This window comes from Grampus griseus, assembly GCF_964374135.1.
Source record: "Grampus griseus genome assembly, chromosome: 10".
Taxonomy (NCBI): domain Eukaryota; kingdom Metazoa; phylum Chordata; class Mammalia; order Artiodactyla; family Delphinidae; genus Grampus; species Grampus griseus.
The window spans coordinates 84,147,658-84,171,902 of NC_139004.1; the positions used below are offsets into that span (position 1 = coordinate 84,147,658).

General features: G+C 38.3%; 1 protein-coding gene across 1 annotated transcript in view; it reads right to left on the reverse strand.

The window, feature by feature from the left end:
* Window positions 1–24,245, reverse strand: part of MDFIC2 (MyoD family inhibitor domain containing 2) — a gene marked incomplete at both ends in the record, with an annotated part of 99,368 nt that overhangs the window by 37,498 nt on the left and 37,625 nt on the right. The window contains one exon of the mRNA XM_082663538.1: window positions 5,284–5,322. Within this exon, the coding sequence (XP_082519664.1) occupies window positions 5,284–5,322 (39 nt within the window). The remainder of the gene's footprint in view (window positions 1–5,283; window positions 5,323–24,245) is intronic.

Genomic DNA, 24,245 nt, shown 5'->3' on the forward strand with positions numbered 1-24,245 from the left:
TACCTTTCCTGACAAAACAGCCCTATTGTTATCAACTGTAAATGTATTAAAAGCTCACAAGGGCATTTTAGTAAGTGTATCACGCCTGAAAAATACTATTGCTTGACAGGTTCCCATTGGCAAGTGAAAAGAGGTTTTATTGAAGGAAACAGCAGTAGCAAACAGCGAGCAGTGCACAGGAAGGTAATTGTTCTTTTAATATTGGAGGCGCACGTTCACTTAAGACGAGGGCTCCTACCCGTGCCTCATGCACACCCAGAGGACCCGCCAGACAAGCAGCCCCGCAGCCTCTCTCTGGGATCAAGCTGTCAATGCAAACTTGCATTCTTTCCCTTTTTCTGAGCTAAGTAAGCTCTACCCCCAGAGCTCCCGATGCCTTCCTGAGTGAAAGCTCTGAAAGAGCTCCCTTCTAAATTGCATCACTCGCCCAGCGCTCTTCAAACTGACAGAACAAAAGAGCCAAATTCCAAAAGTCTGGTCTGAGTGACTTGTTAGTTGCGTTGGTTGATTACCTCTTAATGGGCTCTGAGAATGGGCTGTGGTCGTTTTGACGCTGCTTAAGGAAACCTTGCAGAGTTCTTTTCTACTTAGTTCCTAATTAAGGTCGATTTGCTTAATCAGCAAAGCACACACTAAGCGGGGAGAGAGAGAGAGAGAGACGCCAGAAGGAAGTTCTTAGTACCATCCCCCTCCCCTTCCAATCAGTGGCAATAAAATTACTTGGACCAGGAGTTACAAAAATAAATTCTCATTGGAAAGGACTAAACAGGACTGCTGTGATGTGTGATGTCTGTGTGTGTGTGTGTGTGTGTGTGTGTGTGTGTGTGTGTGTATATCTTTTTCCCTTCCAGAACTGATGCAACACCAAATAATAGTGTTTCCTTGCCGGCTATTTAGCACTGTGAGTTCCCAGAGCCTTATTGTCTGCTCCTTCCCCCTGCTTCCCACCCCCCACCCCCAGCCATTAATGAATACATTCAGCCAGCCGGGGTCACTTTATTATTCTGACACATTGAACTGGGGATGTGATTTCCAAGGTCTGAGGCTGACACTGGCAGGGTGAAACTTTCACCTCGAGGTTCCGCAACTGTATACTTGACACACTTGGAAGCATAAATATTGATCTCCTTTCCGAGGATGTGTGGCCATGTGAAATGTTAATGCTTTTAAACGGCTTTGGACATACAAAGCAGCTATTATTACCACTATTATTATAAGGTATAAAATCTCAGAGAGTATCTCATCTTTACCCTTTATCCTCATGATTAGTGCGTCTGTGTTGAGTGCCCGCTGTATTCACATCACTGCTCATGTGACTGGATACGATGATGACATTCACAGACAAAGACACTAATTTTGAGATGCCCCAATAAGGAAGGTAAGGATTATTCTCAACGGTAATGTGTATACGTATTCCATGGACTTCCAATGATGAATGTTTATTCCCTCACGGGGCCTCATTTATTATTGGGTTGGGGATTTTCCATTTGTCTTCCCAGGATGATTCATTCTTTTGTATGGAAGGAAGGAAAAGGCCATTTAAAATCATAATTGGCTATGAAAGTTTGGGGCCCTAAAAAGGTTGGGGTTAATATCTAACCTTTGGTTTGGCAAAAGCACTTCTGGGAAAGTTTAGGTACTAAAAGTGAGATCCCCCCAAGCCTCGGTGTAGGAGATAGTCATAGTGAAACTGCTCTGCATAAGAAAAGGTGAAATTTGTGGTTTGGGTGGTACTGGTGAAGCTTGACAGAAATAAGAGTGCAGCAAGATGGCAGGAGGCAAGGGCTCAGCATGGAATAAGGGCCAATGAGAAAGGCCAAGTGACATAGTTAACACTGTGGCTGTCTAATAGCTAATTTTAAATTGCTTGCTGGCTGGTGTTTTGCTGATAAAGCCCTCCTCCCCATTGTTTTCTCACTTTTGTAAAACTTTAGTAAAAATCGATTACCCACATAACCTATTGTTGATGGCATTAAGAATAAAGAGGTTGAAATCATATCCCCTGAAACCAGCTGAGGCCCCATGTAGATCTGAGATGTGAGAAGTATTTGCAGTGAGTGGCTTGGGATTGCGTATGAGACGATTCCACCGTTCTCAAGGATTCTAGATACTTGAAGAGAGGGCTGGGCTGCCACGTGAGTTATACATTTGTTTTTTTATTAAGTTATTCATTCAACTAATGTTTATTGAGTATCCACTGTATGCCAGGGACTCCGATGCAGATTGATTGGGAATGCAAAAGAGAGTAGTACTGTTAAGACCCGTGCTTAGTACAGTTTATGGTCGTAAGTAATGGTACGCACGTGTATCTACTTTGCAGCAATTTGGAAATTTATAAGGATCCTTTGTCATCTCCCCACATACTAATGTTTCTATTTTCTTGCCCACTTCTTCCTTCCTTCCTTCCTTTATTTTAGGCAAATTCATTTCTTTATTGGATCCTAGTTTTTCATTTTACTCAAGTGGTTATCACATGTAACCTCCCCCCTAGTCACACCTCGCCAAGTCCTCTTTACAGCCTTGGATATCCTCAGCCTGAAGAAACCTCACATTTTTCTGATTTAATTGGACTGGAGTTCAGTCGAAGCATCACAGTTTGTAACAACTGCCAAGATGATTCTAGTGTGTAGCCAGGGTCGAGAACCAATGTCTAGAAGTGTGCACATAAAACCTTATTGTTACAGTTTCCTATGATTGCATTTTGCAGCAGCATTTCTCAGTTCCTTTATATTTTCTTCTATCCCCTATCAGAGGAAAAGGGACCCTTCTCCTTTTAAAGATAACCTTCTGCCTCAGGAGTCTGCGTCTCCTTCTCTTTCTCCATCCATAGGAAGCATCTGTATTCACCATCATCCTCTTTCCCTGTATTTTCACTCTCTCTACTGACTCCATCCTGCCTCTGCGTGCTTGCTTAGGTACACCATAGCCTGAAAATCCTTCTTAAGCTAATTTTTCCATCACCCAATTCCTCAGAGGAGTCCTTAACGCAAGCGATTTTACCATCTACTCATTCCTTAATCCTTCACAATTGACTTCCATCCCCACAGAAGTAAAACTGATCTTTCAAAGCCCATGAGGTAATACATGCTGGCTGCTTAATACATATTGGTTGAGTGAATAAATGAATGAATATATGACTTTCTAACCATCAAATCAGTGATCTTGCATCAGTTTCCCTCCTCCTTGATAACATGGCTTAGCAGGCCCACGACTCTGTCCCTGTCTTCTTTAGCATAGAATGCTGTTGTTTTTTTTTTTTTCCTTTTTCTGTTCTCATGTTTCTTCTATGACCCATTGGTTGGCCACTTTGCAGCGTTACACAGGCTTATGAGTTGTGGTGGTAGATAAACTTGGCATTCAAATCAAGTCCCTGCCACTTCATAGCTGTATGACTTGGGACACATTGCCCACCTCACTAAGCCTCATGTCTTCATCCATAGAGAGGAGATGGTAATAACATTGTTTTAAGGTTGATGTGATACTTCAGTGACATTGCAAAGTCACGAAGCGTTCAGTTAATGTTAGTGGGTGTTCTCATTCCAGTGGTTATAAGTCCCTCTGGGCAGTCACCATGCCATTTTTTCCACCGCTCTATTCTGTCCTCAAAACCTACAGTGTTTGGCTCAGGGTCCTTGAAAAAAATTAGTTGTGAATGAATGAGCCAGTGCATTGCTTCTCTTCTCTTAATGGATGATCCTTCTCAAAGCTTTGCCTTAGGCTCTCTTCACTCTTTCCCTTGCTGATCTCATTTATTCCCTGATGACCTTTTGACCTCATTCATTACTTCACTTCTCCTCTTCATGTAGATGACTGCCACATCTCACCTGAAATCCGACTCTGCTTGTTGTGATCTCCATATCCAGATGTGTTGTCTTTAAGACACTTTGCAAGCAAACATCCCTAAAGGCATTTCTTTGATATCTTAAAATCCCTCATACTCAGAAAAGAACTTGTCTTTCTTCTCTCTCCCTAACGCTTATCGTTCATTTATATATATTCATTATTTTATATGTATTTGGAATAACCTCCTATATAAAATATATTTATTTAGGCTATATATTTGTTTAATTTATATATACATATACACCTACAAAATATACGTATTTATCTATGTAACGACCTCCAAAGAGTTCTACCTGCCCATTTGTTTATTGGCTTGAAGATAATCCCACCTGCAAAATGTTATTCTTCCTAACGTCTCGCTCAGGGTATTGGCTCTCTACCCCACTGACAACCAAAAATAACAAGAACATTAATTTTTAAAAGTTCACACTCCTTATCCTGCCAGTGTTATTTTGGTCCTTATTTTGATCAAAAACTTCCTTCTATGTAAACAATATTTATTTATTAGGCAAGCAACATGTAGATAAAATTTTATTGTGGAAAAAAAAAGAGCTTAAGTGATACAGAAGTGTAAAAGCAAAGGAAAATTCCCACCTCACTCCTGCTGCTTGCTTCATTCTGACTACTCTTTATGGAGGCTGTTCCTATCTTCAGTTTGGGATAACTCATTTCTAGACCTTTTGTCTACATTAACGAACATATGCATGTCTGATTTTCACTTAATGTAAATGGGCCGTACTGTATTTGTCAATGTGACACTGGATTTTTTTTTCCCCTCATTAATGCGTCTTGCTCATTTAGCCCTGCCTCTTCCTGAAGAACTGGGGCACAGTATTGCCTCCTACCGGAGAACCATGACGTATTTAGGCAGACTTTCATTGCTGAATGCTTAAAAGCTACCTTGCTATTTATTCCCCATTCTTCTGTGTCATCTTTTCACTAAGCGAGAAAGCACATTTCAACTTTTCTGTCTTGGCCTCTTTGTACATGCCTAACAGTGAAACTTCTACTTATGCCCCCAAACCCAGCTCAGATGTTAATTATACATGGAGTGCTCTTTGCAAATTCCAGCTTCAGGTGATATCTTTGAGAGATTCCTTGGTCCTTCGAGGACAGAGACTGAGGTTTTTGTCATCCCTCAAAGCTGAACATAGGGTCCTAAACATAGACTCTGAATCCATGTATTGTATAAATGAATACATGATTTTTAAACTTTTGTGACCTAACATGTATGCAGAGATAGGGTATAAGCACCTTCAAGGTAAAAAACTGACTGCAGTATGCCTTGAATAATGCAGATGTGTGATGATGTGTGTGCCGGTGCTGTGGCCACTATACTGTGGATGTAGACAAAGATGGAGTCCTTCCCTTATCATATTGCACCAAAAGTACCCATTAGCCAGTATAGGAAGCTATTACAAAGAAATAAAATGAACCTACCAGGGTCTTCCAGAGGATTTTGAATTGAGCTGGATGGTCCTAAAAGAAGGGAAATTAAAAATAATTATTTGAGTGGATATCCATTTTTTTGCCTTTCCAGGCTCCCTTTACTCCCTTTTTCAGGAAAGAGAAAACCACTTTCCAACGGAGGACCTATTCCATGTAGCTTGAGTGGAATGGTCTTGTCCATCAGTGTTCCATGTACAGAGACATGGTAACCCATGTCCTCTGTTTCCCAGCCATAGAGGTTTGTGGTGGGATGGCTCTAAGAACCAGGCAGTACCAATCAGGTTGCTCCCTGAGACTTGAGATTAGCCTGCTGGAAGTGAGGGTTCTCTCCTCCTTTGTGGGGTAGAAAGATAATGTTGGCTTGTGACTGACAGAAGCCATCTTTCCTGCCTTGTGTAAAAAGCCTGAGAATAAAGCCAAAACAGGGAGCCAAACAGCCAAGAAAAAGTAAAGGCAAGGTACCGAATTCATCATTTGGCTCCCTGGATTCACTTACATCTGAAGCTCATCTACTCCTGGACATCCTAGATACGTGAATCTACAAATTCCCTTTACCTATGCTAGTTGGCTTTCTGTGTTCTATAATGGAAAGAGGCCCACGACATTATATAGGAGGCTTTATTCATTTTAAATATTTCTTCTGACTGTTGTTTCCTTCCCATCTCTCTTTAGAGGATGTATGCTGATGAAATTCTCTAAATTCAATTGTTTAATCTCTGCTTTCTAACTCCCAAAATGTTCACAGAGTAGAAATGTTAAATTATGTGGAGGTATGCCAAAAATGACCTACGAAAATGGATTAAAATTGGAGGCTGGATCTTATGCTAAAATAACTGATAAGAAATAAACTGAGGTGTGGTTTCTGCTAACCTGGTCTTTCAATCAGTTCTGTTCAATTTATATGAGTGAGAAGAGGGGACAAAAATTTATGTGTATTGAGTTTCTACTCAATTTCTTTCATGAAATTTACCCCTTTCATGTAGATATTGTGATCCTGACTTGGAAGATTTTTTTAAAATCCAGATGATTTTCAGAGTTTCATTCTTCTCCAAGGTCACTAGTTAGTTAGGCATGGTCGATTTAAGGTTAGGATCCAGTTGGGTCTGACCTCTGAGCCCTCCCTCTCCACCATTGGGAATGCCGTACAATTAGGAAGAATGTTGACCCTTTGATCTCAAAGCATATTTCCAACAAGTCAACTGCTTTGACATTCATGGCTTGGCATTATTGTTTTCGGGAAAATTATGTTTTGGGGAGGAGTGTATTGCTATATAGGGAGTTTGAGATTTGAATTTGGAGACATGAATTCTAGTCCTGTGATTTTTTTCCAGTAAAGAGCTCTGGGATTATGCAACTCAATCTTTTTAGATCTTAGTTTCCTCCTCTGTCAAATAAAAGATATGAGGGCTGATCATCTCTCAAGTCTATCCTAGTCCACTTGTACTGGTAAGTGCTTCCCAGAACCCTATACCTCCAATAGGAGAGATGGTAACACCTTGCGTTATGATTATATGCTATATGCAGTGATGTCTTGTTTAGTTCAGTATTTCCCAGCAATGAGCCCAGCGTATGGCAAATAATAGAGGATCAATAAATATCTGTTGAATAAATAAATGAGGGAAGGAAGTCTATTTGTGTACAGAATACTACTTTTTATATATTTTTTTCAACTGACCAAAGGAGTGATCTTTGAAATTGCAGAAAATACCTCTAATTTTGCTGGTGAGAAGTAAAAATAAGCTAATGGTAGATTTGAGTACTACAACGTTCGATCCATCACTGTGGATTTTAAAGAGGACTTTCCTTTAATTCAAAGCTCAAGATAAGCAAAGAGTTAACTGAAATTTTTCAAATGGAGATGTACTTTAAAGTATAGAATGGTCATTTTAGGTGGCCATTGTAATTCAGCTTTTAAGGCTTGGTAACTGAGCCATCTTGGTGAACCTTCTGTGTGAGTGAAGTTTTCCTTAATCGGCTTTTCCTATATTATTTCATCCTGGGAAAGAAAAGCAGTAGCTGAGCCAGAAACAAGCAGGATAACAAAAAAAGGAGTCTGTGGCCAAAGCAACAGAATTACTTTTCTTTTCTTTTCTCTCTCTCTCTCTCTCTTTTTTTTTCCTTTCACTTGTGTTTATAAAGGAGAAGTAAGAAACATAATTTTTTGTCTTTGTTTAGACATTGAACAATACAAATCACAAGAACATTTATTTTTGGCATCCTATTTTTTAGGTGTTCTTTGGGATTTGGACCCTAATTAAAAAATATGTGTTTCCTAGCCCTTCTTACTGTGAAAATCCTTGGCAATGTAAACAGATGCACTGGTTGGCTTTTAATTCTGACACCAGACTGTCTGAAATAATAGCTCTAAGAAAGTGTGAATTCTTTCATTCCTCAATCTTTAATTATAAGTACTTAATTTGTTTCTCTTTCTACTGCTGACTATCATACCAATCTGGTTTATTTTTTATCTGGCTAAACATGGTACACCTTAGAAGCCCCTCATTTTGAAAAGTTTATTCTGCATGGGAAGACAAAAACAAGCTAAAAGTTTGAGTTATTTTCATATTCCAGGTCACATCACTGTGACAACTAAGATGTTAAGTGGTGTTCTAAAATTTTGAGTAATATAGGCCTTTAAGATGACAGAATTAGGAACTTGATAAGCAGTTTGAAAACACTGAATGTTTCTCATAAAAATTGACTCATCATTTGAAAAATGAGCCAAGTTAATAGCTTACTAACTCATCTTGACCTTTCACAGTCAAAGATATTCTTCATTTTTGTGTCCACCATTTTTTACATCTTATAACCAATTTGCTGTCACATCATTTTTAGCCATGGGACTGACTGTGGTGATACTGACTTCTGTAATTAGATGAGGTACCATATATGGCACATTAGCCAAAAAAGTCATCAGTTGCTGGAAGTGGGAGCATTTTTGAAGAATTGCTAGGTCTGAGCTTTCTAAATATTGTCAAATTTCCACTTTGAAAAGTTCACTGTGTTGAGATGTGTTTTTATTTTTCTAAGGGCAAAAATAAGATCAAAGAAAGATCCTTGCTGGAACTCATGATAAACATAATGAAGAAAGTCTTATGTTGTTCCTCCAGTTGGTTTCTTTCCAAGTTTATCTCTATATATGCATTTACATTTTGAGATACTTTCATCATTTATTTTGGAGCCTAATACTAAAGATGTTAAATCTCCTTTGTAAATATGATGGCAAGAATGATTATGGTTAAAATGTAATGTGCTTTAATTTAGGTTAGGAATTGTCAAGCCATTATTATTATTATGTCACTTTCATTCTCGTAACAATCCTGTAAGTTATTATTATTACTATCCTCATTTTAGAGGTGAGGAAACTGAGATTTTATCCAAGTTCACAGAGCCAGGAAGCTGTGGAAGCAGGGATTTGAACCCAGGAAGTGTTCCTGCTGCTGCTAGACTTTACTACTATTAATTTACCTAATGTTTTACACACATGGCCCCATTTAATCCTTCCCCAAAACCATTAATATAAGGACTATTATACACCCATTTTATGGATGGAGAAAGTGAAACTGTGATAACGGAATTTGCTCAGAGTCACTCAGTTTGCCCATCTCACTAAGTAGGCGAGATCAGCTTGGAAGTGAGGTGTGCCTGACTGCACTAAGCCTGTGCTCAAAACCTTTATTCTAAATTGCATAATAACGTTTATCTATGGCTTCAGAGTTTACCATCTAAATCTAGTAGAAAGCACCAAAAAATTCTTTGGTGTGCAATGATTGAGGTAAACTATTTTAGGTGCCAGAAAGACTTTAAGATAAAGGTAAGGGCCAGTGAAGTAATTGCTGTTTTTGATTTTTTTTTTCTTTTTTTTTTTAACAATGATGAGAAGGAGTCTTGGGGGATACGTATTTCCGGTGGTAAAAGCAGAGGCTGGGGATTTGGGCTCCTGGGTTATCTTCCTAATTCCCTTTCACATGACGCATCATCTAATTCATTTGCCTCCAATTTATCTCCCCTAAAATCAAGTTGGTCATGATAACATCTCTTCAGGAACTGTGGGAAAAAATGATGGTGACGTTCTCTTGACCTTTTTGCGAAAAATGCAACCACTCTTTTGTCCATTTTTTACTTTTTTCCCATGAGTCAAAAATTTGTTTATGTGGAATTAGAGTTTTGAGAATATGAAGTCTCAGTGGCCATTGGGTTCATGACCATGCTTTAGGGCAATAGCTTGCACAGCCATGATAGCTTCTAAGTTGTTTCCTGTTTTTCTTGGTCTTACTGCAATCCTTGCCAAAGCTTCCCTTCTCCCCTGCTGCATTAGTAATGCAAAATGAAATTCATTGTGCCCATTATATCTGTTAAATGGTTTCCATTTTAACTTGAGAAAAATGTATTGACGTTCATGTGTTTGGCATGGAAAGTGTGTATATCTATCGAAGATAGCAACTTGTCTGTTGGAATTACAGTGCATTATGTATAATGCTGCTTTTAGCTGTGCATGTACATTTCCTGGAATCTTATTGTGTCAGAGCTTGGAAAGTTTACACAAGCATTGGTAATCTAATTTTTGTCTGGTGGGTGGCTGTGGAAATATGGAGTATTTAAAAAAGCAAATGTCTTGGCCATCTGTGCCAGGCAGGGGTGTCTAGTCAGGTGGGGTAAAAGCACTCATCAAAAAAAGGTTTTAAAAATATTGCCCCAGGTCTAACCTAAATATTAATTTCCCAAGAGCAGAAAGATGTAACAGTTACTGTAACATGGTTTTGAGCATATTTCTGGTTATTCTTTTTAGGCGTTCTAATTGTAAGGTGGAGGAATCTGTTGTATCTTTCTCCTGCCTCTTAACAATAATCCTTCTCTAGACTATATTGTTTCCTATGTCTTTTGTCTTCTGCAGACATGAGTCTTTGGCTCACGAACATCTTGTTAAGGTCTGTTGAGGATTAGGGGCTGTGATACAATTTTCTTGCGGAGTCTTTTGATTGGAGATTTTTCAGTTGGTTTGTCTTGGAGGTCTTTGAAATGTCTTCTCTCAAGCCATGATTTTCATTTTTCTTTGTTCTCCTCAAAATTGGGGTTGTATTTTGCTCCACTGTTCCTGGGGTCTAGGTAAATGAATTGTATTATTTAATAGGCGAGTGTGAAATCCTGTGTGTAGTCGCTGGACTGCTCTCTGCCTCTCAGAGTTGCTAAAATCCTGCTCACTGCACTGCTGCTGTACTGTGATGTAGTTTTTGTTTTTTAGCTTTACGTGTATTTCAGTCAGCCATCTAAAGCCGGGTTTCTTAACTTCGGCACTATTGTCATTTGGGGTGGGTAGCTCTCTGTCGTGGAGGGTGTCTTGTGCACAGTGGGGTGTGTAGCAGCATAGCTGGCCTCTACTCACCAGGTGATAGTAACACCTTCCCCCAATGCCTGCAGGTATTTCTGATGTCCCCTGGGGGGCGTGAAATCACCCCATTTGAGAATCACTGATCTAAAGCAAGGTTGAAAGACAAGGCTGGCGTGATGTAAAGGAATTTCCATAAAAAGCACTGAACTCAGGCAACGCAGTGACAATGCTGAGAGAGCTTTGTGTCTTGGAGGATATGTGGAGAAACTGTATCACACATCCCTGGAGAAAATACTGTAATAATTGTCTATAGTTTCTTAGACTGAGTAACAGAGGAGGTAAGGGTCACCTTTTAAACTGCTTTGCTTCTGATCTGCTAATTATCTCCTCACCCTGTGATGCCTTTTATCTCCTCTCTAAGCAACTTGACTCACACAAGGAAGATTCTAATTCTTTGCAGATTTTCACCTTAACTACTTTTCTACCCTAACCTCCCTGCTCTTCTGTTTCCCCCACTGGTTTTCTTTGGCTCCAGTGGGAACATGGTGCCCATTTATTTCTTTAATCCACTTCACCACCTAATAGTACATTCTCTTCTGAGGATGAATTTTAACTAGATGCTTTTTACTCCATAATACACTCCAGTAAAGAACTAATGTTTACCGCAATGAGTATCCTCTATTCCAACTGAAAAGCGGAGATGCCGCCGACCACTGCCGTTGTTCACTTTTTTCTCCCGTTTAACTTTTTCTCAATGCCGCTTTGAGTGAGTTACATCTGTTATATTTAATGGCAATCTTATGGGCTTGTCCAAAGGGCATCTATTTGCTACTGAAATAGCACTGAAGATAACATGCGAACGAATGAAGTCATCAGATGTATCTGATGATAATATCGAGGTTATTTTTTTATTTTTTTAAATGCTGTGAAAGCTGTGGAGGGATGCTAACAAATCTATTTGATCAATATATGGGATGTGAAAAAGAAGAGGAGACAAGATTGACTGATGAATAAAATGAAACTGACACAAACAGGCTGACAGCCAGCTGTAAGTCTCTTTAGGGCAAATGCAATTAACTTAGAATAATAGACTCAAATTTGATGGTTAGAAATGCATTTTTATTAACAATCACAGGCTGAATCATTATGCTCTTATGAATAAAATGGTACTTACATTTCGTGCATGTGTGTGCATGCATATATAAATATATATACATATGTCTCTCTACGTATATATCCATGCCTCTCACATTCCTGTGTGCTCTGCTTACAATTTGGGTGGAAAAGTTGATTTTTAGAATAATGTACTTTAAAAAGGAAATTCATTCATAAATTGTCTCCGGGACTATAAATTCTGAATATTCTCCCAAATTACATATATAAAAATCATGCTACTTATCTGGTGCTATTAGACATAAAGCCAGTGAGCCCTGGTCCCAGAACTGCTGGTCCTTTGGGGATTTGGAATTGCAATCAGGGATTTACAGATTTCATTTTGAAGAGGAGAAGTCATTACTAGAAACCTAAGCTCATTTCCTCTCCTTTAATAGCTATTTTAAATCATTCATTTAGAAAATACATTAACTATTTAGGGTACTTGCAATGCGTTTCTCTTGGCATTGTCTGCATTGTTTAAAGAGTTTTTTTTTTTTTTTCTAAAATTATTTCAAAAAAAGATGAGAATTAGAAGAAAAAGACCAAATGACTTTTGGGTGATATAAAATTACTTTTGCATAATATTTCCCTCTCTCATTGCCTAAGAGGAAACAACTTTAACAAAATATTAGAATATTATAAGCAAACTTTTTAATGCCATAGAGATGAAAAGAAGGTGTGTGATCCTTGGAAACTTACAAACTGGATTTTAAATATGGTTAAAGAATGGCATATGGTTGATGGCCTCTTTAAATGAACTTGTTAATTTAAATCAAAAACAGCTTTACTTCTGTACTACTTGCTTAATATTGATTCCCACCTTAACTAGGAAGTGGATAAAAACTGATATGAGATTACAGGAAAAAATAAGGGACCTTAATTTCTACAAAGAATTCAGAATGTGGAGTCTTGCATAACCCTGCAAACTCCTTTAGATACATATTTTTTCAAATGCAAAATAAAGCTCCCTGAGTTATGTAATTGCTATTCTTCAAAAGGACATCATGAAGGTTGACAATTTAAAATGTACTCTTCCTGTCACCATCCAATTTTGTAAAATGTCTACTGATGGTGTAAAAAACAATCTCTGCAGAAGAGGGCTGCCACTGCCAGTTTAGGACACTGGCTTTGTTATTAGCGTAGGCATATTAGATCATCCTCTTGCTCTTCCTGCCTGCTTTGTTCTTTTGATATGGCAGGGAACTGAAATTGACAACAGCCTACATTTATATAACAATAACTCGCATTGTTAAATATATATGTGTAGATAGACAGATAGAGAGTTCTTTTATTCCCCAAAGATATCAAAGTTCACTACACACCATGAAGAAAACCACAGAAATATGCAGATGCTTCTGGGGTGAACCATGGCAACTATTTAAAAGCATAAAGTATTGACAGCCTCAAGATTCTGGAATAGTTCATAGTCTTTTTTAATTTCGGCTATTTTTACCCCTTTAGAAAATTTCTGTTTTCTTCAGGAGAAGAGAAGGATAAAGGTCACATTTTGTTACTTGTGTGATAAACCAGAAATAGTTTAGGAAAGTGAGCTGGGAACTCAGCTGTCCAAGCCTGCAGGCTTGAGAAACAATGTTGTGGTAAACACAAGGCCGAGGAGACTGCTTTGTATCTCAGTCACTGTGTGATCCACTGCGTTCGTTAAGACCACATACAGTGCACTCAAAGTGGGGAGTCTGAAGATTGGATGGGCACCCCTATAAATAGGGTTACCATGTTAAATTAAAAAATACCAAATAAAAATACAGGATGGCCAGTGAAATTTGCATTTCTGGTAGATGATGCAAAAATTTTAGGAGAAGGAGGTCCCACGCAATATGTGGGACATACTTAATACTAAAAACTTATGCATCATTTAGCTGAAATTTAAATTTAACTAGGCATCCTGCATTTAATCTGGCTATCTTCACCATAAAAGCAAGGCTTCGTGTACTGTTTAGAAAGCAGATTATAATTGGGGAAAGAAGGCTTTAGAGAAAAACCGGTAGAACTTTAACTTTTTCTTATCCTTACAACAGCCTTACCATCTTAAAGATTGTAAATCTCTTTCCTCCTCACAGAATAGTAATGCACAATATTATGTTGAGACATGACTCTCTGCTCAAAAATTTATAATTATAGGTCCTGGACAGAATATTCTTGAACAATGTAAGGCTTAGGTCCTATCATAATAATTGGTGTCTGTCTGTCTCCCTAACTGCCATATAGGATAGATAATTTTTTTTAAATGTGTTTTCCTGGGTACCAAATATGGAGTCAAGCAAATCGTAGGAGTTTAATCCACACTGCTTGAATGAATTTATTCCCTCACCATTGAACTGATTTTCTCTTTCCTTCTAATTTTTTGTCATTTCCCTCCTTTTTCAGACATAATGATAATATTTCCTCTATAGTTGAATTTCCATTTTGAGATATCCTTTAGCCTGCATAGGGTGAAATGTCATACCATCTTAGCAGTAGGGTATAGGCAATATTTCTTACAAGGATGGAACTAGATTAGATCTGGAAGGTTGAGGGTGACTTTCATGGTGATGGGAGACTTAGTGAAGTAATTTTTTAAGGCCACCAGGAAAGTTGTATTATAGAAACATTTAAGTTCAGATATTCAACTATACTCTTGGGCACTTCATACGTATTCTTTATTACGTAAAGTATATTATCTGTTGTATGAATGAATGAAGAATTTTCTTAGAGGACTTTTTTTTAAGATTTTTTTTTTTTGATGTGGACCATTTTTAAAGTCTTTATTGAATTTGTTACAATATCGCTTCTGTTTTATGTGTTTTGTTTTTTTGGCCACAAGGCATCTTAGCTCCTCGACCAGGGATGGAACCCACACCCCCTGCATTGGAAAGCGAAGGCTTAACCACTGGACCTCCAGGGAAGTTCCTCTTAGGGGACTTGAAGTATATAGAATTTTTATCTTAGGCACTGTACCAAGTTCTGAACCACAGACCCAAACAGCAACTCCATTGTATTAGAATTTTGATATATAACATTATGTCTCTTTTAAAACTCAGAATTTTGTGACTCTTTAATAGCAAAAGGTAAATCTTTTTATCCCCATCATCATTATCATTGGTTTTGTTCCTATTATATACACGCCATGGGCTCTTGCCAAGGAAGTATAGAGTGAAAGAAGTGTGGGGTGAGGGAAGCAAGAAGTAGAATGAGTTAGAGCCTTAAGAAAGATTCAAGGTCACAAGCATGCAAAATGGAATTATGCTCATCAAGAAAACAGAAACTGGAAGTTCAGCAAGAACAAAAATAACATCAACATTTTTTTTTCTTAAATGTAAGTTTCCATCTATTTTCTGTGATAAAGAGATGCTTACTCGTCTTTTAGATTAGGTTAGACATTACATTAACAAATAAAGTAGAATTTTCAGTTAACTTCTTCAAAATAAAAGTCCAAACAAGCCAGTTTAATCCATCTTTATACTATTTGAAGGGTAGGGAGGAGAGTGCTAGAGGACATAGGCTAACATTTACTAACATCTACTGCATGCAGGCACTGTGCCAGGCAGTGGGAATGCTAAACCATAATCTCTGACCTCAGGACTCTTTAACTCATGATCTAGTGGCAGAGATACCCAAGGAAGTGAATGATTGCAGTGCACCGTAATTAAGTGCTATAAAGACAGAGTATATTGTGCAGACATGGTCCCCTGTAGAATCTTATCAACCTTCTAAAGCAATTGCAGGAATGTCTTCACTGGGGAGATAATGCTTGAGGTGGGTTCTGAAGAATTACCAACTGGCCAAAAAAAGTGAAAAGACATTTTATGTAGAGGGCACAACAGTTGCCAAAGTGTTGAGTCTGAAGCAGCATTAGAAGCAGACTGGTTTCACTGGAGTATAGAAGTAATTCTAGGAAATGAGACTTAAGAAATAGGCATAACTCAGAACTTGGAGGCCCCATAAAGTTTAATATGGTCAAATTTAGAAAGAGAATGCTGGCCGCAGATTGGAAGAGACAAGGTTAGGTTAGAAGAGCAGTGTTTGAGCTCTCGCAGTCAATAGTTCAGGTGAGAGGTAATGAGGGCTTAAACAAGATGTCAGTTTCTAACTGGAGATGCACAAGATGTAACAAGCCAAAGAACTAAACAGCTGCACATTCTGAGGAGTGGAGATTACCCTGCTCAGCATCAAACAGGATTACATTAAGTAGGCTGCCATATGTGATAAGTTTGCTGATGGTGGCCTATATGACTCAGAGGAAACGATACCAAGAGAAGGAAAGTGAGTCTCCTTTGTTGATGGTAAAATCAGTCACCTTTAAAGGAAATGGGATAGGTAGCTTTACATGCATTATTCTAAGTGACAACTTCACAGCCATCTTTCCCCCCCCCCTCTGGAGTTTTATCCCATTTGGCTGAAGAAGAACCTGAAGCTCAGAGATGTTAGATGTAATATTGTAAATTCACAGAGCTAGGAAATGATGGTGTGGAGCTCCCTGCTCAAGTCCATCCAATCACAAAGTCCCTGATCTCTCCTTTCAATTGCACAGCCTCGGGTTCACTTCAGAGTGATGCGCGTGTTTGGACCACATCGAGCAAGCATTTAGTTCTGCATCAGAGACACTTTAAGTAATCTCTGCAGGAGTTTGAAGTGGTTTCAAGAGGTTTGTGTCTCTACTATTTCCTAACCAGTTGGAGAGGCCAGAAATGGATTCATTCATTCTTTCACTCTATTTATTGAGTGCCTTCTTTCTTATTTTAAGTCATAATTCAGAGCTACCTCAGGCTTTAGTGTCTAAGGGAAGGAACTGCTCATACTGTGCAAATATGAACATTGGTTTGGATACAGTTGAGGAGATGCCACCATTGTTGTGACCCCCAAGTTCCAGGAGAAAAGGGAACAGAAAATAATTACATTTCACATTTTCCCTTCGTATCTTTCTTTTTGGATGAAGCATCCTTTTCCCCTCCCTCTTTCATGACTGCCCCTTTAGGTCTTAGTGAAATTTTCCCTAAAATATAGTATTGTAGGTGCCCCTGCTGTGAAAATGTTAAGAAATGTAGTGTTTTTGACGATTGGAGAGTTGCCAAGTCCAGAGTACCAGCACGGTGAGAGTCATCCTCTGTTGATTTCCCCCTTCGCGTTTTTTGGATGGTGATGAGACACTCGTGTGGCATGAAGCCTGTTTGCTCCTTGCTGTATTTATTTTGTTAAGATTAGAGTTGCTAAGATACGGTAGTCATTTCAAATTGTAACTGCTGATCCCAGTGGTCATAAGATAAAGAACGAAAATTCCTTTATTTGCTAAGCCTAATAAAAAACATTCTTGAGGGGGTGAAGGAGTTTTCTGGCAAAAAAGTGAGCAGTATGCCAAGTGGCCTAAGTTTTAGCACATAAAATTAGATCTTCTAGTCCAGCTGATGTTGAGCTATTTCCATCAGAAATCAAGAGAGAACTTCTGCCTTCGAGTTGTTTATTAAATTATTGTTTTTAAACAAAGGAATGGTCAGGTTGTGCACATTTTGTGTCCCCTCTTCTATTTAGTGGTTTGAGCCAAGGGATTTCTTTTTCAGGCTGTTGGTAGTTATTCTTCTCTGTTCAATAAATATCTTGAGGGATTTGAAGTTTCAACATTTTCTCGCAACTTCTTGAGTTGGGCCCCTTAATTCTTCTCATTTCGTGTAGCTAACGCCCTAAATCTCTCTTATTGTATTTATTAATTCTGCTCTCGTAGTACATAATTTATAAGTCGCTTGTAGCTTTATTGTTGTCAATGACATTATTTAGGTAACTGAGAAGATACCACACCCTGTGTTTCAGATTTAATCATTATTGACAAGAAAGCATTCTGTGTTTTTCTTCATAATGAATAATTTTTTAAAAAACTCAGAGTGTTTTCCAACCGAATTCAGTCAATTCTGGGACATTCCTCTGAGCTTCTAGGTAAATATTTTCAACTAATACTTAAAAGAAAAACCATTAAACTATTTGGGTGGAAAAATAGTCTCAGAGCAGCCAGTTTGGCTAGGTTTATTCTATGAATGTGTGTAATTTCAAATTACTGTATGTTTTTATTTCACAAAAATTTCCAGCTTCCCCAGAACACTTCAAATGCTAATATCCAGAGTTTCCACTGGCAATCCTTTGTTTGTCCTGGAAGCATCTTGCAATTTGGGACCAAGAAAATACTGTGTTCCCTTTGGATTTATAGACATAAACATATGTATTTCCTCTTCAGCACACAGTTCTTTTCAGGGGAAGCCAGGTTTGATGGGCAGGTTGTCAAATAATAAGGATTCACCAAAACTACGTAGCACGTTTGGCTGAAGAAGTGATCTTTGATAAAATTTAATCTATTTAGAGAAAGATAAACTATAAAATAGTGACTCATCCCGATGTGATTTGATTAAAAGTAATATTTTGTGAAATCACCATTTAAATGCCTTTCCAGAGAGACCTAGAAACTCTGTTGTGTACTGTGGAATTGTATTCATTAGGCCGAACTTCTAATACCCAGTGGAGCCTTATTCCACAACAAGCCTGTGGTTAATTGTAATTCCATTAGAGAAATTGCAGAAAGGTGGTTTCTGCCCACATCTTTGGAGACGGACTGACTCTTCAGGTTCTGTGGTTATTGCTGTCTCTGGATTTTGAGATGCCAGCCCTTTGTAGTTTCAGTTCTAACATCTGAGTTCTTAGAACTTAATGTCCAGAAGGTAAAGTCATTTACCACAGTCTTCAGCCTTCATATTCTAAGTTGGTGGCTCATCTTTGCCATAATAAGGGCACCATCTGAAATTTTATTTTATCTATGTATACTGAGGTCTCAGATTATAGATATACCGTGTCTCTACTTTCATATAATAGTGGGTGTATTCAGATTGATTTATCGGTCTAAAATTTTCACTCCCCTAAAAAAGTATTTTACCTGCAGAACGTTGCTCTGGCTCACGATGGGTGGTGGAGTGTACCTCGAGAGTTTAGTACTGTGACTTGACTGGGCAAAGATAAGGAATGAGATGTGAGCAGCGTGCTTGCAAATGCGGGCTCCTGCCTTTTGCATTGAGAATAACATGCCTAAAAGTTGCTGGTCCACGAGTGATGAGAGGCATGTGGGGCAAAACGGGACCCAGCGTACAGCTTTGAGCTAAGCCCTACTGTACCCAGCCTACATTAGCCAAACTGTAGCTGACTCATAGATACACAAGCAAGAAATAAATGCTCATTGACATTTGACCCTGATATGTGGGGTAGTTTGTTACATAGTATTATTATGGCAGTGTCTGACTGAGACACTATTATGTCCGATTATAGTTCCTTAACCTGTGTCTTCAAAACAACATTCTGCATAGGTGACCAGGTGAAGGAAGACATCTACTCTTTTCTTAAGTCTTTTGGTTCTGTGCTACCTTTAAAGCTGTTTGACTTCAGCTCCATACAGATTTGAAACATTTCAATAAATTTATGAGTTATGTGTAAATGATCAATGCCCAAACCTCTTTCTTGGTGAAATAGAACAAAATAGAAGATTTTTACAGGCTCAAAATAATTTTTGAAATGGAGGTACACACAGTCTGGGTGTAATTCTTACCCAGTGTATCACGTAGGTTTAAAGTATATGCTGTAATTGTCCACTGGATTATGGTGGCAGGTACCAGTGGTCCATAAGCCTTTCACAGGTGCTGCTACTTCATTTGCATGAACGTGTGACTTTTTTTTTTAATGGGTAGTAGAGGAGGGGACAAGTCTTAACTGAGGGTGTAAGCTATTATAGTAATAGCTGGCAAATGGGTTATTGAACTAAGTAGTTCGCTTAAGGTAGATTAGAGAGTAATAGGTTAGAAGTATAATTCAAGTGTTTCAATCTCAAAACTTAAGCAAAGACAGGCAAAGAACATAAATCAATAAAGTGGGCCAGGTGATAGGAATGGGACGTGCCTGGTAAACTGGAGAACATGTACCCCATTTATAGGAGGTGGGTATTTGGCTCTAACTAGTTTTGTCATGCAGGCACTGCGTTGTCTTTGAACACCTACTATGTGTCCAAAACTATTCTAGATTCTACAGATACAATAGTAAACAAAACAAACAGAAATCTTCATGGGATTAATATTCTGGTTCATGAAACAGACCATAAAAAATTAAATAAGTAAAATGAAAAATATTTTGGATGGGTATAAGTGCTAAGGAGAAAAAAAAAAAAACAGCAGAAAAGTGAGGTAACATAAAACATCCAACAACACTATGCCATAACCCATTTTAGAGAAATTTGAAATTCTCGCATCAAATAAACCTAAAAGGAAACATTCTGTTCCATGAGATGAAAATATTTAAATATATTAAAATGCACAATCACATCTAAAAACAAAACAAAATCCAGAAGCTTTTCTGTTTTGCTCATTGGTAAAATGGAGCTAGTTCAGTAGAATTAAAGAAGAGGGTTAACAAATACAGAGGTAAGATTCATTATGAATCTGTATAGTTTGATTCAAATAGCAGGAATTTAGTAGGCATGTTTATATATTTTTTTTTTTTTTTGCGCTACGCGGGCCTCTCACTGTTGTGGCCTCTCCCGTGTGGAGCACAGGCTCCGGACGCGCAGGCTCAGCGGCCATGGCTCACGGGCCCAGCCGCTCCGCGGCACGTGGGATCCTCCCGGACCGGGGCACGAACCGGCGTCCCCTGCATCAGCAGGCGGACTCCCAACCACTGCGCCACCAGGGAAGCCCCAGACATGTTTATATTTTTAATATTCTTTTCAGAACATTAAAATTTTTTGGTAATTATACATAACAAAACCTAGTTCCAATTACACACAAAAAATTGTATGCTAAATAGTAATGATAAAACATTACTGTCAATTGCATGATTTTAACAGCTGTAATGCCTGTTTTTGAATTCTCTTGGATTTAATGGATAAATTAAAGTCATATTTTAAGACTACTTAAAAGAATCCTTTTTAAAAAAAGCTCAACCCCAAACATTCAAAAATTGCTTATTTTTATTCAGTCTGTGCAATTATTCTCAATTATTATTTTGTTTTATACAAGTTTTACATTATTATAAACAGATGTGAGTATGATCTGAAATAATATAATCCATCTTAGATACAAAGGATATAGAAGAAAAATAAACTCTTTTGGGGCTTTCCTTCTGCTAAACATTGGAGAAAATTAATTTTCACGTAGAAGTCTTTGGAACAATAAATACAAGTCTATTTTCCCCAATGGTGAAGTGGCAAAGGTAGTTGCACTTAAAAACCAAAATGTGGAATGCAATTTTCTTCTATGAAATCAGTAATTACAAAGAAGTTCATTACTTAAGTTTATCACAGTGATAGAAAAAGATAGTCTGTTTTTTGAGATTACAAAGTGAAAATTAGAAGTCCTATCATCACTCAATCACTCTACCCCAATGGAGATGTTCAGTCACTTCCCGCCCCATAGTAGTTAAATTGTGGGTAGTTTCTTGTGTTTTTCTTTACATGATTTCTGCATATATAGCAGTTCCCTTTTTTTTTTTTTTTTTTGGTACGCGGGCCCCTCACTGCTGTGGCCTCTCCCATTGCGGAGAACAGGCTCCGGACGCGCAGGCCCAGCGGCCATGGCCCACAGACCCAGCCGCTCCGCGACACGCGGGATCCCCCCCAACCCCGGACCGGGGCATGAACCCGCGCTCCCTGCATCGGCAGGCGGACTCTCAACCACTGGGCCACCAGGGAAGCCCTAGCACTTCCCATTTTTATTTTATTTTATTATTTATTTATTTATTTATTTACTTATAAATTAATTTATTTTTGGCTGTGTTGGGTCTTTGTTGCTGTGCGCGGGCTTTTCTCTAGTTGCGGTGAGCGGGGGCTACTCTTCGTTTCAGTACACGGACTTCTTGTTGCGGTGGCTTCTCTTGTTGCGGAGCACGGGCTCTAGGTGCGTGGGCTTCAGTAGTTGTGGCTCAGCTCGCGGGCTCTAGAGTGCAGGCTTAGTAGTTGTGGCACATGGGCTTAGTTGCTCCGTGGCATGTGGGATCTTCCTGGAACAGGGCTCGAACCTGTGTGCCCTGTATAGGCAGGCGGATTCTCAACCACTGTGCCACCAGGGAAGCCCTCATTTTTATTTTAAAAATGAGAGCTTATTATATGCAGTGGTCTTTATTTTACGCTTTTTCTACTTTAACATTTTCTTTAATGATTTTATAATATTCCTCTGCATTTGACCAGTAATATGGCATTTAGCTTGTTTCCTATAGTTTTATAATACAGTCAGCCCTCTGTATTTATGAGTTTCGCATCTTCAGACTCAAACAGCCGTGAGTTGAAAATATTTGGAAAAAAAAATTCCAGAACTTTTCAAAAAGCAAAACTTGAATTATGTAGAGTTTACACTGTATTTACAACTATTTACATAGCATTTACATTGTGTTAGGTATTATAAGTAATCTAGACATGATTTAAAGTATATGGGAGGACGTACATAGGTTGGTTGTATGCAAATACTATGCCATTTTATATAAGGGACGTTAGCATTGGCAGGTTTTGGTGTCTGCCGGGTCCCTGAAACCAATCCCCTGTTAATACTGAGGGAGGACTGTAGTAATTTTTGGAATGATTGGGGAACCAGCTTGAAGAAGAAAGAAGTGCAGATGAAAGTAATGGAGCAATTAAAGGGAAATAGTTCAATTAACAAAATAGTAAACTGGTTCTTAAACCATGCTGCGTCTTTGGTATCAAGGAAGTTATTTTGAGATATGTCATTACAAGAAAAGTAAAAGAAATTTAAAAATTTTACTAAACTACAGGATAAAGAGTCGATTATACTAATGACTGATACATTTTTTTATAAAACAAAACTATGAAAAATACTTTGTGATTTTATGGGTGTCACCAGGCACACAAATAAAAGGGCCATAGATGAGTCTAAGCTGTTCTTGACATTTGGTTCATAATAAGCAGATATGGAACAAGTGTGTTGGTTCTGTGATTCAGGAGTAAATAAGCAGTCCTATTCCTCAACTTGCCTTAGGTACCCTTTGAACACTGGGAACTGGGACAAACACACACCAATTGGCGGAAGCCTCTGTCGCTTTGGGAATTGCTTTAACTCCTTGGTTATGTGTAAATTGTGGATCCTGAACATGTTGTGGAAAAAAAATCTTAATTACATGGAGAATTGGTAAAAATTGTAAATATGTGATTTAAAATCAGGATCTATCCCTTTCTCTCCCCATTAGAATTGAACCAATTTACAGGTAATAATACCACCCGGAATTCATTTTTAGTGCAAATAGTAATGAGAATTCAGGGTTCTAGGTGATGGGGCAAGAACCAACAAGGTCAAAGAAATTTATCTATTAGTTTCCCCTAGTGTAAGGAACAACTTTTTGAGGCGGGTCCTTGTAATTCAGATGGCAGTGTTAAAGCAATTATATTATAAACTGTTTGCTGCTGGTAAAAATAAAGCCACTTTCTGGGAATCAAGATAACATGTGTCAAGGAGGCAAGGATATACAATGGAGAAAAGACAGTCTCTTCCATAAGTGGTGCTGGGAAAACTGGACAGTTACGTGTAAAGGAATGAAATTAGAACAGTCCCTAACACCATACATGAAAATAAACTCAAAATGGATTCAAGACCTAAATGTAAGACCGGAGACTATAAAACTCTTAGAGCAAAACACAGGAAGAATGCTCTTTGACATAAATCACGGCAAGATCTTTTTTGACCCACCTCCTAGAGTCATGGAAATAAAAACAAAAATAAATAAATGGGACCTAATGAAACTTAAAAGCTTTTGCACAGTAAGGGAAACTATAAACAAGATGAAAAGACAAGCCCCAGAATGGGAGAAAATATTTGCAAACGAATCAATGGACAAAAGATTAATCTCCAAAATACATAAACAGCTCATGCAGCTCAATATTAAAGAAACAAACAACGCAATCCAAAAATGGGCAGAAGACCTAAATAGACATTTCTCCAAAGAGGACATACAGATGGCCAAGAAGCACATGAAAAGCTGCTCAGCATCACTAATTATTAGAGAAACGCAAATCAAAACTACAATGAGGTATCACCTCACACCAGTTAGAATGGGCATCATCAGAAAATCTACAAACAACAAATGCTGAAGAGGGTGTGGAGAAAAGGGAACCCTCTTGCACTCTTGGTGAGAATGTAAGTTGATACAGCCACTGTGGAGAACAGTATGGAGGTTCCTTAAAAAACTAAAAATAGAGCTACCACATGACCCAGCAATCCCACTATTGGGCATATACCCAGAGAAAACCATAATTCAAAAAGACACATGCACCCCAATGTTCATTGCAGCACTATTTACAATAGCCAGGACATGGAAGCAGCCTAAATGCCCATTGACAGATGAATGGATAAAGAAGATGTGGTACATGTATACAATGGAATATTACGCAGCCATAAAAAGGAACGAAATTGGGTCCTTTGTAGAGACATGGATGGACATAGAGACTGTCATGCAG